The sequence below is a fragment of the Sprattus sprattus genome, assembly GCF_963457725.1.
Source record: "Sprattus sprattus genome assembly, chromosome: 20".
Taxonomy (NCBI): domain Eukaryota; kingdom Metazoa; phylum Chordata; class Actinopteri; order Clupeiformes; family Clupeidae; genus Sprattus; species Sprattus sprattus.
Window position 1 is genome coordinate 27,061,343 of NC_137918.1, and position 15,000 is coordinate 27,076,342.

A 15,000-nucleotide genomic window follows, 5' to 3' on the forward strand; every position below is an offset into this window, starting at 1 on the left:
ATGTGTCTCCTTCTCTCAGTGTCTTTTCTCATGATATACGCACAGTGTGGATCGCCTGATGTTGCCTGTGCTGTGTCTACAGTTTCAAAGGCCAGGCTTAAAACGTCTGACTGGTGACTGGCTTGCCGTGAAGGAAGCGCTGTGGTGTCTGTAAATGACTTGTGGAACTACTCAGGGACTTACACTGCTGAAGCATTTTAACATTGGTTGGACATGCAATTGTATTCTGAATTCTCAGAACTGTTTTCATTCGAAGTGTGTTTCGTATTCTCCAGGGTTTACAGCACAGTGTAAATGAAGAGACTGAATGCCTTTCTCACCTTTGTGACAATAAGTCCTAATATTTTATAACGAGTATATTGTGAGTCTCCTAAGGGTAGCCGATGGAATGTCAGTATTTGCAGTCCCTTTCTCTTAAACTCACAGAGGCCGTGACATCTAGAGGAACATTGTGGATCTCCTACCTGGCATTTGAAAGAAAATATAAAATATAAAAATATAGATCTATGTGTTAGGTCGGGACCATTTCTAGTGGGATGTGTTCTATCTTCCGCTCCTAGTGGGATATGTTCTATGTTCCGCTCCTAGTGGGATATGTTCTATGTTCCGCTCTTAGTGGGATATGTTCTGTGTTCCGTTCGGAGTGGGATGTGTTCTATATTCCGCTCCTAGTAGGATATGTTCTATGTTCCGCTCCTAGTGGGATATGTTCTATGTTCTGCTCCTATTGGGATTTGTTCTATGTTCCGCTCCTAGTGAGATGTGTTCTATGTTCCGCTCCGAGTGGGATATGCTCTATGTTCCGCTCCGAGTGGGATGTGTTCTATGTTCCGTTCCGAGTGGGATGTGTTCTATGTTCTGTTCCTAGTGGGATATGTTCTATGTTCCGCTCTTAGTGGGATATGTTCCGTTCCGAGTGGGATATGTTCTATTGTTCCGGTTGTTTGAATGGAAAGTCAACAGTATCACAAAAATGCCAGAACCATCTATGCAAACATCTCAAGCACACTGAAGAACATACTTGCAACTTTATTGAACTGCTCGACTTTTAAACTGGACAACAGTAACAAGGATTCTTTGGTGGCTGATGTCAAAGGATAGAACACACACACAAATTGGACCTTTTTCAAGGGGCTATTAAACAATTTTGCACACAAGGAAGACAAAGCGTAAAGACATGTTGGTACTTACCCATACCAGGATATGTGTATCTGTGGTCTGTCAGACATTAAGTAGGTACTCACCCATACGAAGATATGTTTATCTGTTGTGACCTCACGTAGTGTCAGCAGCCTTGTTTGATTTCCAAGCATTTTATCAGAAATAGGTAAGGGACACGTAGTCCCATCCTTGATGATGGGACTGATGAAACTATGATGACTTTAACAACACTTGTGAGGGTTAGTAAAGGACTGATGAAACTGATGACTTTAACAACACTTTGGCAACACATGTGAGGGTTAGTAAAGGTGTAATACAGTATTGCAGCATTAATGCATCATTTGAAAGAGCAAATTATTTGTGATATTTGGCCCAGATTATAGATTATACACAAGGCTGCAACTGGCGTTACGGAGAACTTTCTTTATGTTTCATTTCTCTCTCTCTCTCTCTCTCTCTCTCTCTCTCTCTTTCTCTTTCTCTCTCTCGCTCTCTCCCTGTCTGTCTGTCTGTCTGTCTGTGTCTATTTGCATGTTCCTGTTTGGGGTTTTATCCTTTGGCTTTTGGAAGTGTTACTTTCCATAAGAGCTCAGCTTCATTGAACCTGATCATAAAATGTCTTTGACAGAATCAGAAGTTTATTTTTTGAGCTCTCTTTCTTTCTTCTCTGATGAATGTACACACCCATTCATCAATACAATACCGTGTTTTCAAACCTGCTCCAAACAGTCATGCAAAGGTTCATAGTTAATGGAACATATCCAAAGAGTTTCAGGGGTCAGTGTTGTGCAGCGATTCTGCAACATGTTGGCTACTGATATTTCTACAGGTGCAAAATAGAATGGCATGTGTCAAGAAATAAGAATAGCATTGAACAAGAGTTGTAGCTGTGTGTGTGTGTGTGTGTGTGTGAGTTGTAGCTGTGCGTTTGCGGTGATAAATATACTCTTCTCTGTTGTAACCTGCAGTCACACCCAGCATAGTCATAATGTCAAGTCCTGACCCAGCTGCTAGGACACACACACACACACACACACACACACACAAACACACACACTCAGCACACACACACACAGACACACACACACACACACACACACAAACACACACACTCAGCACACACACACACACACACACACACACACACACACACACACACAAACACACACACTCAACACAGACACAGACACAGACACACACACACACACACACACACACACACACACACACACACAAACACACACACTCAACACACAGACACACACACACACACACACACACACACACACACACACATCTCGTCAGTGGGCAGCCAGTCTAACCCTAACCCTCAGGCACTCCTTGCAGGTCGAGTGGATGCCATGGTGCGGGCGGGCAGCTGTCCGTGTCACTCCCCCTCTCAGCACCCCATTTATGCCCGCGTGCGATCAGGTCACTAACTGCTGTGGCAGCCACCTGACTCAGCAGTCTATAAATACCACCTGGACACACACACACACACACACACACACACGCACACAGACACACACACACACACACACACACACACGCACACTGGACACGAGCAGCCAGCAACTCATTCGGTCCAGGGCTATTAACATACCACTGCCTCCTTCAAGGCCTTCCATTCACAGCCACAGCCAGAGGAAGGTGCAGGTGGCTGTGTACTCTTCATGAATTAACTCAGTGAGTGACCCAGCATCCTACAGTCAGGCCACGAGCAGACGAGGAGCGTTCCCCAGGGCATCAACTAAGGGCCCTTTTTAGCAGATGCACTTCAAAAGTAGACATGTTTAAGCTTTGTCACACAACTGACCTTGACTTTGCCTCAAAACGTAATCTCTAAGACCATTGACAACTAGTTCAAGCATTTACAAATTTGCCCTGAAGTGTGGCTTGACTTCTAATAAAACTCTAAATATGGACTGCTGCTATTTGGCACCATATTTGTGGGACCCCGTTGACATATTTGTTATCCTAAAAAGGCTATGCTTTTAAGAGGTCTCACTGAATAAAGACAAACCAAAGTGGATGATTAAATGTTCAACATGTTTGTGCTTAGTAGCATGCCTTTCCCCCGCAGCTTCAGGTTAACATTCAGTAATTGTTTTTAAAAAAGCACATTAGAATCGTTATTTGATCTGAAATAAGTTAACTTGGAGTTGGTGATAGCCTATGGGTGTATTTTCATAAATATTGTAATATTGTTTCATCTGGGAATGTGCCATATTGTTGTATTTCCAAAATCAGCCACTGTTAAGTTTGTGTTAAATGCATAAAAATGCAATTCGAGCTGGAATAATGAGTGATGCCTTTCCTTGATATGAGCTTGGATCAGCTCATACCTCATGCAAGTGTCTATACTATATGTTTAAATAGAGTCAATACATCGAATGTACTACTTCATGAGGGAGATGAGCTCCAATACGCATATGCATTCAAATGCTGCATCTTTTCCATCCTCCTAAACAGCGCCAAGACACCATTAACGCCATTATTTAGAGGGGGTCAAATTGACTTATGTAGTTATAATTTACTATTTCTGCGCATCCTCTGGGTCCTGTCAACATGGTCGACGCAGATCCCAGTTCTGGGTGTGTAGTTTGGGGCACAGCAGCAGCATACGCATTGCGTTGAGTGTGCGACGGTTTAACCCAGCGTGCATAGCCAATGACGCACACACGCCTGTACGTTTTCTTGTTTAGCAACGTGGATTGCACACACTAGCTAGCTGTTTTGGGTCTGTAAAGCTACATACGACGGCTTCCGAGCAACTGTTTGGGAACTGAGAATACTTATTTTTACTAACTTTAAATCAGAATTTAAAACATGGCCGAAAGCGACTGGGATACTGTTACTGTCCTGAGAAAGAAGGGATCTGCCGCGCAGTCGAAGTCCAAACAGGTAACGTTAGCTAGCGTTAAATTAGCAGGCTAGCTTTATCTGGTATGCTATTAGCTAGTAGGCCTAGCCTGACGTTAGCCATCTATGTAACCCTCGGTCTGTGTATCATGTTATGTAGCTATGTAGAAAACACGAGAGCTGTTGCTAATTCGGTTGATATTGGTAATTGTATTTTCTGAGTCTATAATTGGCACTTGCTCGGTCGAAGCCTTGCTAACTTGTGCTCAATATGAAACAACAGTGCCAAGTAAGCGTTATGTCTGTAACAACAGTGCCAAGTTAGCTTTAGGTCTGAATCACTGGTCATTTTTGTAGTTTGTCATCATCTCAAACTCTTTATTTGGACATTAACCAGTTGACTTGCACGATGTGTGAAATGGATAGATGCGAAGCTCACATGTCGCACTTCTGTAAGGCACTAGCACGCAGATAGACGACGACCACATGACCTATATGAAGTTACTTTGGTATTAGCTGCATCAGCTACAGAGCACAATGAATCGTTGACGCCACTGTAGTGGTTAGCCAAGCTCAGTTAAACGACGCAATATCAATAACCTACAGCTGCAGAGCTGCATATTCATCTCTTTGCCCTCTCGTTTGTTTTAAAGGCAGTGACTGCTGCCATGAGAAAGGGCGAAGATGTGGAGACGTCGAAGAAATGTAAGTTCTTGACATGCATTCAATACAATCACTTGGTACTAATTACCTTCTTCCTGTGTATAATACAGACAAGTGCTTCCTGTGCTCTCAGCCCTTCGTGCATCTCCCACCTCAAGCATATCTATATCTATCTCTAGTCTATGTCATCATACAATATGGAAGCTGGAGACTACCAAGCTACAATATAAGCACAGCCCATAGAGATAACCATTACAATGAACGTGTGTGTGTGTGTGTGTGTGCACTGTGTGTGTGTGTGCGCGCGTGTGTGTGTGTGCGTGTGTGTGTGTGTGTGTGTGCGTGTGCGTGTGTCTGTGTGTGTGTGTGTGTGTGTGTGTGTGTGTGTGTGTGTGTGTGTGTGTGTGTGTGTGTGTCAGGGTCTGCAGGACAGAACAAACAGCACCTGGTGACCAAGAACACGGCGAAGCTGGACCGTGAGACGGAGGAGCTGCACCACGTCAGGGTCCCACATGAGGTCGGCAAGGTCATCCAGATCGGACGCGCCAACAAGGGCCTCACACAGAAAGACCTGGCTACTGTGAGTACACACACACACACACACACACACACACACACACACACACACACTCCTCTCATCAGGGCAACACTTACTCCTCTCCTATCTTCTACTGTCATCACTCTCACACACTCACTCAGCCACTCCTATCATCACTCACTCACTCACTCTCTCACTCATCACTTACTCACTCACTCTCATCAACTCACTACTGTTCTTTCTCACTCACACCTTCACTCACTCCTTCACTCACTCACTCCTTCACTCACTCACTCCTTCACTCACTCACTCCTTCACTCACTCACTCACTCCTTCACTCCTTCACTCCTTCACTCACTCACTCACTCACTCACTCACTCACTCACTCACTCACTCACTCACTCACTCCTTCACTCACTCACTCACTCCTTCACTCCTTCACTCACTCACTCCTTCACTCACTCCTTCACTCACTCACTCATTCACTCACTCACTCCTTCACTCACTCACTCACTCACTCACTCACTCACTCACTCACTCCTTCACTCACTCCTTCACTCACTCACTCACTCACTCACTCCTTCACTCACTCCTTCACTCACTCACTCACTCCTTCACTCACTCACTCACTCCTTCACTCACTCACTCACTCCTTCACTCACTCACTCCTTCACTCACTCACTCCTTCACTCACTCACTCCTTCACTCACACACTCCTTCACTCACACACTCCTTCACTCCTTCACTCACTCACTCACTCCTTCACTCACTCACTCACTCACCTCACTCCTTCACTCACTCACTCACTCACTCACTCACTCACTCCTTCACTCACTCCTTCACTCACTCACTCAGCCTCTCCCTCTGCTTCAACTGTCTACTATATAGCTAACTCTGCCTTCATTTCAAAATTCCTCTAATTTTTATATATATTTTTTTTGTCACAGAAAATCAATGAGAAGCCCCAGATCATTGCAGACTACGAGGCAGGAAAGGCCATCCCCAATAACCAGATCATGAGCAAGATTGAGCGTGCTATTGGTGCGTATGAACATCCTGAATAAGCGGTGATGTCAATAATGATTTCCATATAGTGGTTGGTGAATGAGAGTGCTTATCTCCTCTGGGCAAGTGACCAAAGCTTTTCACCTGTGTGCCATTATGTTGACTTCACCTGTGTGTGTGTGTGTGTGTGTGTGTGTGTGTGTGTGTGTGTGTGTGTGTGTGTGTGTGTGTGTGTGTGTGTGTGTGTGTGTGTGTGTGTGTGTGTGTGCCATGTTGTGGACTTCAACTGTGTGCCATTATGTGGACTTGTGCCCTGGATAGTTACACAGAAGTGTTAATATTGAACCCTTCTTCATGGCAAGTGTTAGTGTGATGCAAGTAATTTACACGTGTGATTTATGTTCCTTATGGCATAGTGTTTGCATCTCCTTCACTTGTCTGTATTATAAATAGACTGTTTATATTAATGTATGATTATATTAATGAATGATTATGTTAATGTATTTTTATATATGTTAATATTTTCTTTTGTTGGTCCTCAGGTTTAAAGTTGCGTGGAAGGGAGATCGGGCAGCCAATGGACCCAGCTCCACCCAAGAAGAAATGAACATAAAAACCTCGAAGACACATTCTTCACTTTCGCCTTTAATTTCATCTGAAAAGTCCTGACCAAAGACAAGGTGACGAGGTTAAGGCGTCCAAGCTAACTGTCATGAAAGTATGACGTAAGGCTTTGAAAACACTGCATTGTCAAAATCACACGCACTGCAAAAGTCCTTGTCTCGCATTTTGTAACTAAGTTAATTCACCATGGATGAGAAGAATCTTTAGGTAAATCAATGCAGGTTCACTTGGGCAGGTAATGATCAACTGTTGTTCATTTATGTGAAGAAGTGGAAGTGGGTGGAAGTCATTGAATGTCCTCTAACTCAATAAACACAGCATTTTGATTACCAGAGTCTTCCAAAGTTGAATCTGGCATTTAAAGTCAATGAATGTGAAAAAGATTTCAAGCATGACAGACCTTTTTTTTTTTTAAGTAAATTAGATTACACTGGGAGACATTGGTTAATCTGCTACATCTGCTAGTTTTTAGGTTTCTTTTTTTTTATCTGGTAGTTACAGTAAAGTATTCCAGTACTTCAGGACAGGATTAGCAATGTTGGCTGGCTGTGTGGTTTTCAACATTGTTCATTTTGTCTGTGTGTGTGAGTGTGTTTGGTTGTGTGAAGTTCTTGCTATGAAATGGTGTATCGTTTGTTTTGAATAAAATGACATGTAGTTTAGAGATTAACCAAGAAATTAACTTTTATTATGAAAAGGTACTGGTTACCTCTGGATTGGACTGAAAGGCCATGTGTGATATACAATTAGCCTCACCTCCAACTGCAGAGGAGCTTTTGCCCACAAGAGGGTACCCTGTTTTACCCACATACCCCGAGAGTAAGTGTGAGTGTGAGTGTGTGTGTGTGTGTGTGAGTGTGAGTGCTGGTGGGAAAGACACTGACATCTGTCACCATATTAAGTGGCTATAATATGTCTCATAACCACATGATTAAACTCCCCAGCATGTGGTAACTCTTTTAATAATTCTCCTGTTATCAAAATGATGCCTAAACCTAATTAAAATAGGCTTATCTCAGTAGTGTATTTCCATCCACATGATTTCAAAAGCCATCTGTGTTGGCAACAAGCATTGGGTACTGACAAAAGACCGATCACTGACATTGATTGCGTGGCGGCTGGCATCTAAAATATAGTTTAGACCTCATGGTACTAAATAAACAACTACTAAGTTAATAAAATAATGCTAAATTTCATATTGATAATTTAAAATGCTTTAATGTACATGTGTAAACTTTATTTCAGACGAATGAGAGCACGGGTCGGATTTTCAAATGTATTAAGGATCTAGTGCAATTACAAGGAGGATAAATAAGTAGGGGAAAATGAGAACGTTGAACTAGGGTTTGCTTTTCTGATACCGCTCTTAAACATTCCCAAGGCCAGTGGCTTTAGGCTTTAAGTAACAATATATGTCTATTCAGCAGCGCACACTTTCTGATGCCAAGCGCTCTCCCGGCCGCTCCAAGCAGGAACGGTACATCAACAGTAGAAGAATCTGCTCGGAAGAAAATAGAAACGGCCTCCGTTGCCATAGCAGATGAAGCTACTGTCTGTAGCTGGAAACCTCATGCTAGTAGCAACGGAGCAAGCTTATGAGACAAATGTGCTTGCTGTAACAGGTGTCTGTACATAGCTAGCCAGCAAATCAACATGGAATAATGACACACATGTGAACATCTGTGCCTGCACCATTCCCGAAGACGACCAGAGCGGAATAACCAAACGGTTGCTGCTTTGGAACGAGACGGGCCACTCCAGCCGCTGGGATTACATTAGCTATAAGCTAACGTTAGCTGTCCTGTCTACCCATAAACTATCCCGCAGCAAGTCAAAAAATCCTCGGAACGGATTTCTGTTCGCTAAAGTGGTCAGAAGCTTGGACATTAAGCTGTTAATGCCGCGCTGGAGATGCCACCCAACGTAGTAACGTGAACGTTTCTGAGCGACGCTTCCAGCTCAGTGGGATTGTCGGGGGTGGTAAACATTAGACAACAAATTAAGATAAACTGTTTGACAGAGAAAATGTCAACTTTGCACAGAGCATACTTTGACTGCCTGAATCACACAACGTTGGAGAAATGACTGAGCGATATCCACTGGCAGAGAAGGCTCTTTCGGAGGGCTATGCCCGTCTCAGGTACAAGGACACCTCGTTGCTCATTTGGCAACAGCAACAGGCGGAGCTGGAGCAGGCGCCCCCCGCCAACTACCTCAGCCGGAGCAAGAGCACCTGGTATAGCTCCAACGGGAATCAGGCCGTGGTGGTCCGGGACAAAAACAGAGTGGAGGGCACCGCTGAATCGGGACGCTCCAAAATATGTCTGATTATGTAATCGTATTTATCACATGCAGTATTCATTATCAGCGTTATGGCAGCTGTAATCTCTCTCTATACAGACTATAGGCGCATTGAGACGATTAGTCTGTTTGAGAATTATTACTCTCAAGTTCAAGGCCTTAAATGTGTTGACTAAGATTTTTTTCAACAGCAGTATTTTGTTTTTCTTTGAATGCCATACTGGAATTAAAGTTAGTAATGACTTTAGTTTGAAAGCCGTCATAAAGTGGAAAGCGACCAGACACTGGTATGTTTTCTTGGTTTATTTACGAAAAACAGGAGGGCTCATTGAGACAGAATTCCAGGTTAGCTTTTACATCAAACATTAGCATTAGCTCTGTAAGCCCGCCCTGCAACCCCTCCGTAAATGTCCATCTTACAGCTACGATGACCAGTCGGAGAACTTTGAATTTTAAGATTAAGACGGACATTTACATCATATAAACAGCTCAAAAAGTTTAAGAAAGATACTGTAAATTGGCATGCAATACACAAAAAAGTTTTGTTTTTTGTTTTTCTTCATATAAAATAAACTAAATATATCTCGAACCAGGACTAAAAACAAATTAATATATGTGGTGAATATACATTAAGATTTATAGCATATATTTAGATCTCAGTCTTTCAACTCTACTGACATCACTCAGGAAAACTCAACTTTATTATTCCAGAAGACACGGCTTCCAAAGGTACATGGGTAGAAAAGTGTGGGATATATATATATGTGTATAGATCACAGTCATTTGTTGTCTGCCATCTTTTTTTTTGATTAATCATCTTAATTGGACATAAGGTCAAACACAAATGAAGTAGTGGTAATCAGGTTAACACAGAACATACGTAAAAATCATCCTGTAATTGCAAGGAAGACTAGATTGTGTTACTGAGAATACACAAATCCAGGATAGCTTCAATGGTCTCAAAATGTCCCAATGTCACACAAACATTATTCTGGCAGAGTTCACCCCTTTGATTACTGCTATGGAGAATGCCATTTTGACAGTGTTACAAAAATTCTGTTCAGTTGGAGAACGTTTAATGTTTACCATTGAAACTTAAGGCAACAATAACACATACATTGAAAACTCAAGAAAGAAAACATTATTCAATGCTTTGTGTACTGTATATAATGCTATATTTGCAACCCACTGGAAATCTGCATCATCTAATGAGAATGCAACTGGAACATTACTACATTCATCAGTATGAGAAAGAAAGGACTAAAATGGCACATGCCAAATAAGGGATGTGGGGGAGGGGCATAAGAGGAAGGTTGCAGGTATGAAAAACGGTTCAAAACTCATCAACAACAAGATGCTGATCAGGCCAGGTTGAAGTCTGAGATGCTTTGTTAGGGCTATTTTGGGATGCCATGGCAACACCATTGTGATTGACATGATGCTCTTGAGTCATGTGAGTGTTCTGATTCATCATAAAGGGAACAAGCCACACGCATACAGGAAGCACATAATTCATCAGCCACTCATCTTAAACTGATACCGAGGCCTTGTTGATCTTAAACTGATACCGAGGCCTTGTTGAATTATGGACAGATGTTTCTTAGTTAGCACACCCACCCCTGATTGTACCTTACTGAATGAACTACAGAGGTTAAGGGATTTCAAACAAAGTCAGTCTGAAGAACTACATACGCCATCATCATACTTGTAAAATCAGATACTTAACCAGGAAAATCAAATATAAAAATCAAAAACAACTGTATATTATGTATGATATACTTTGGAAAAAAAAAGATTTGACAAAATTATACATCAAATACTGACAAACATGAGACACGAGCACCGGAAGAATTTTACAATCGGTGGAGTTAAAACAAAAAAAAATTATAATAAAACGATGACAAAGATCAGTGTTGAAACAGGTCGTAACTTCGCTACAGTTGCAGATGCAATCTGTTCTCTGAGGAAAGGAGAGAGAACTCAAAACGCTCAAAGTTGTCCTATCTGTACTTAAGAGTCAAAAGCTCAAAGGTGTCCGATACGTACTACTGCAGAGTCAAAGTTTGGGAGGAGGTGGTATGTGGGGGGTTGCATCTTCCCCTGGCACTCAAACTGAAACGTTCACAGCTAATACAGCATTCTGAGTCACTGTGTTCAGGGATGACCTGGGAAGTAATACGAGTTTGAGTTCCTGCTGTGATGACCTGGGAAGTAATGCAAGTTGGAGTTCCTGTTGTGATGACCTGGGAAGTAAGTTGGAGTTCCTGTTAACTGTCTGTAAAAGCACGCAGGTATGGAATGTGGCGGGGGGCTGAGGAGAGGGGTAGAAGCCTGACACTCCACACCGTGTGGTGCGGCTATGGTGCGCTAGCCTAGGACTCCACGACTCCACGCCGCCAGGGGGCGCTAGCCTGGGACTCCACGGCGTGTGGGGCGCTAGCCTAGGACTCCACGACTCCACGCCGCCAGGGGGCGCTAGCCTGGGACTCCACGGCGTGTGGTGTTGCTAGCCTGGGACTCCACGGCGTGTGGTGCGCTAGCCTGGGACTCCACGGCGTGTGGTGTTGCTAGCCTGGGACTCCACGGCGTGTGGTGCGCTAGCCTGGGACTCCACGGCGTGTGGTGTTGCTAGCCTGGGACTCCACGGCGTGTGGTGCGCTAGCCTGGGACTCCACGGTGTGTGGTGTTGTTAGCCTGGAACTCCATGGCGTGTGGGGCGCTAGCCTGGAACTCCATGGCGTGTGGGGCGCTAGCCGTCCATCCTGCCCGGCCCATGGGGCCGCCTCCAAGGCCTCCTCCTCCGCACAGACGCAACTAAAGAGCTCTTTGTTATGGATAGCTTCTTGGACTATATGCACAAATTTGTTTTAACTATTGAACAAGCAACTCTTTTTTTTTTTTTTTTTTGCTTTCATCTCTACAACTAAAATAATTCAAAAATATTTTTTTTTTTTCTGGTGATACCAGGCATTTCCCTTTGAGGGCCAGCAAAATAAACCCTGACACGTCTGAGTCAGCTATATTTTCATACATATCTTCTTAGCTCTGTGTGTGAACGGAGACATCTCTAAACACATTTAAAATGTCCTGTCATTGCAATGCTTCTCCTCTGCTGAAACAACCATGACAGCACACTACTTATTACTCCTTAAAAACCAAAACAAAGAAACGTGGGAAATGTAGTTTGATGTACATAAGAGGTTACGGGCAGGTGCACACACACACACACACACACACACACACACACACACACACACACACACACACACACACACACACACACACACACACACAGACACACACACACACACACAGACACACACACACACACACACACATACAAGTTACACTCCCTCACATGCAGGCTTGAACACCTTTGCGCGCGCGCACACACACACACACACACACACAGACACACACAGACACACACACACACATAGACACATAGACACATACAAGTTACACTCCCTCACATGCAGGCTTGAACACCTTTGCGCGCACACACACACACACACACACACAGACACACACACACACAGACACACACACAGACACACTCGGGGGTCGGGGGCTCAGTCAGAGTCGCTGCTGTCGGAGCTGGATCCGCTGGAGCTGGAGCTGGAGTCCGAGGAGCTGCTGCTGGCACTCAGACGGGACGGACCTCCGGCTGGAACCGAGCCCGCCTTCTCTGCTGGGGCAGGGGGGACACAAAACAGTGTTACACACATACGCCTTCTCTGCTGGGGCAGGGGGGACACAAAACAGTGTTACACACACACACACACGCCTTCTCTGCTGGGGCAGGGGGGACACAAAACAGTGTTACACACACACACACGCCTTCTCTGCTGGGGCAGGGGGGACACAAAACAGTGTTACACACACACACACGCCTTCTCTGCTGGGGCAGGGGGGGACACAAAACAGTGTTACACACATACGCCTTCTCTGCTGGGGCAGGGGGGACACAAAACAGTGTTACACACACACACACACACGCGCCTTCTCTGCTGGGGCAGGGGGGACACAAAACAGTGTTACACACACACACACACGCCTTCTCTGCTGGGGCAGGGGGGACACAAAACAGTGTTACACACACACACACACACACGCCTTCTCTGCTGGGGCAGGGGGGACACAAAACAGTGTTACACACACACACACACGCCTTCTCTGCTGGGGCAGGGGGGGACACAAAACAGTGTTACACACATACGACTTCTCTGCTGGGGCAGGGGGGACACAAAACAGTGTTACACACATACGACTTCTCTGCTGGGGCAGGAGGGGACACAAAACAGTGTTACACACATACGACTTCTCTGCTGGGGCAGGGGGGACACAAAACAGTGTTACACACACACACAGACGCAGATGCACTAAGACACATACACAGGTTGAACACGCAAATGCTACTACGTATACAAGATCTAGACCTTACACGTTAGAGACACGTGACATACACACACTCAGTACGTTTACATGATGGCATAAACCCAATTTCGGCTAAAGCCCGGCTTCTCTATCCATGGGGGGCTAACTGTTCTATCTCACGGTACATGGCAGTGACAAATCCAGATCTTGGCCGTGTCAGTTCAAATCAAATGTGGAATGTTTACAAGTGGGCATCTGCTACCGTTGATTATACAGTAAATAAGTTGCGAAATGAAACAAAAACACATCACAGTTAAAGTTGTATTAGTATTGATTGATTCACATCGATATGAATGGATGACATGACTAACAAGTGGTGGAAAAGTAATATAAAAATATTTGTTCAGTGAATTACCACGTTCTGTCCAAAAACAGTCACAGTCAACGTTTTTCTAATGTATAGGCTACCACATAACTATCATCTGAAATATCCCGGTATGTCGCAACAAACCTTTGATCTAAACAGAATATTCAGTATGGAATGGGAATAGAGCAGTATCTTTTATCGCATTTATCCCAAAGAAAATGGTGCATGGTCTTGATCATTTACATTTCGTTTCAGTATTTCAAAGTGAATGAGATGTGCACAAGAAAAGTGAGCGTCTAGCAGCGATTATCATATCATAGACAAATATGACGCATGTATATATGGGTGGATCTCAATGCTCTTAAATGTAAGAGAGCTGTCTTACAACCTTGGTATCTCATCCAGACAACTGTCTTGCGCGAGGTTATTATAATTATTGAAAAAAACGTTGTTTACGAACGTTCTTTTATGACGTTAGTATGCTGAAAGAACGTAGGTTACTTACGTAGCTTACTTACGTAGGCTAACGTACTGATGTTAGAAAGTTGGCTGACTGACGCCTCGCAAATCACATAAACCATTTTTGCTGGTTACAATAACGGTGTTATCGGATAGTGCAGTGTCTATTTCTCGGTAACTTTTGAAAAATCTAAGCGCAAAAACGCTGAAAACATGTACATTTACGTACGAAACACGACCGTCAGTGGAGTTGGTCCGCCATCTTTTTTTTACATTTTTCAGTTGCCAGAGGGTCGTGGCGCACAGGTTTGTGGGTAATAGACAGCATCAAGGCTACATCGATGGGTCCTTGAAAAATGACCGTTATGTGACGTATTTTTAGGTATCGAAGACCCAGAAGAAAATAATTAAGCAAATTTCCTTTCCTTCTCTTCTTCTAAGACACCAAGGTTGTAAGACAGCATTTTAAGAGCATTGAGATCAACCCTTTGTCTATGGACGGAATCTCAAGCATGCAAAAAGACGTCATCTCCAGTTGTTATCTAGTTTCGAAAGTTACATGCGCGCATTGTCCGATACACAACCAAATCCGATCACTTATCTGGGGGTGTAAATCTGATTTTAGTCGGACACAGCAAATCTG

General features: G+C 43.8%; 3 protein-coding genes across 11 annotated transcripts in view; 2 read left to right on the forward strand and 1 right to left on the reverse strand.

Annotated features, from left to right (window-relative positions):
- The first annotated feature begins 3,823 nt into the window (after positions 1-3,823).
- On the forward strand, positions 3,824-7,182 carry edf1 (endothelial differentiation-related factor 1). Its single transcript, XM_080859471.1, has 5 exons — positions 3,824-4,065; positions 4,677-4,728; positions 5,106-5,266; positions 6,172-6,265; positions 6,772-7,182. Exons 1-5 carry the CDS (start codon positions 3,991-3,993, stop codon positions 6,834-6,836), a joined length of 447 nt encoding a protein of 148 aa, XP_080715597.1. The 5' UTR covers positions 3,824-3,990; the 3' UTR covers positions 6,837-7,182.
- A 1,220-nt stretch (positions 7,183-8,402) lies between these two features.
- On the forward strand, positions 8,403-9,204 carry brd3os (BRD3 opposite strand). The gene has a single exon (XM_080859472.1). The coding sequence runs from the start codon at positions 8,935-8,937 to the stop codon at positions 9,187-9,189; it is 255 nt and encodes an 84-aa protein (XP_080715598.1). The 5' UTR covers positions 8,403-8,934; the 3' UTR covers positions 9,190-9,204.
- Positions 9,205-12,705: 3,501 nt separating this feature from the next.
- The window catches only part of brd3b (bromodomain containing 3b), a 23,220-nt gene continuing 20,925 nt past the window's right edge, over positions 12,706-15,000 (reverse strand). For 7 of the 9 annotated variants that reach the window (XM_080859448.1, XM_080859447.1, XM_080859446.1 and 4 more), the window contains one exon: positions 12,706-12,845. In XM_080859448.1, the coding sequence (XP_080715574.1) occupies positions 12,727-12,845 (119 nt within the window). In that variant the 3' untranslated portion in view covers positions 12,706-12,726. The remainder of the gene's footprint in view (positions 12,846-15,000) is intronic. The other 2 variants (XM_080859451.1, XM_080859449.1) reach the window with 1 other exon arrangement.

Excerpts from the sequence above, each read along its gene's own strand:
- edf1 (XM_080859471.1), top strand. The coding sequence starts at position 3,991 with ATGGCCGAAAGCGACTGGGATACTGTTACTGTCCTGAGAAAGAAGGGA. Across the intron at positions 4,066-4,676 it reads CGCAGTCGAAGTCCAAACAG|GCAGTGACTGCTGCCATGAG; the intron begins GTAACGTTAGCT and ends TTTGTTTTAAAG. Across the intron at positions 5,267-6,171 it reads CACAGAAAGACCTGGCTACT|AAAATCAATGAGAAGCCCCA; the intron begins GTGAGTACACAC and ends TTTTTGTCACAG.
- brd3os (XM_080859472.1), top strand. The coding sequence starts at position 8,935 with ATGACTGAGCGATATCCACTGGCAGAGAAGGCTCTTTCGGAGGGCTAT.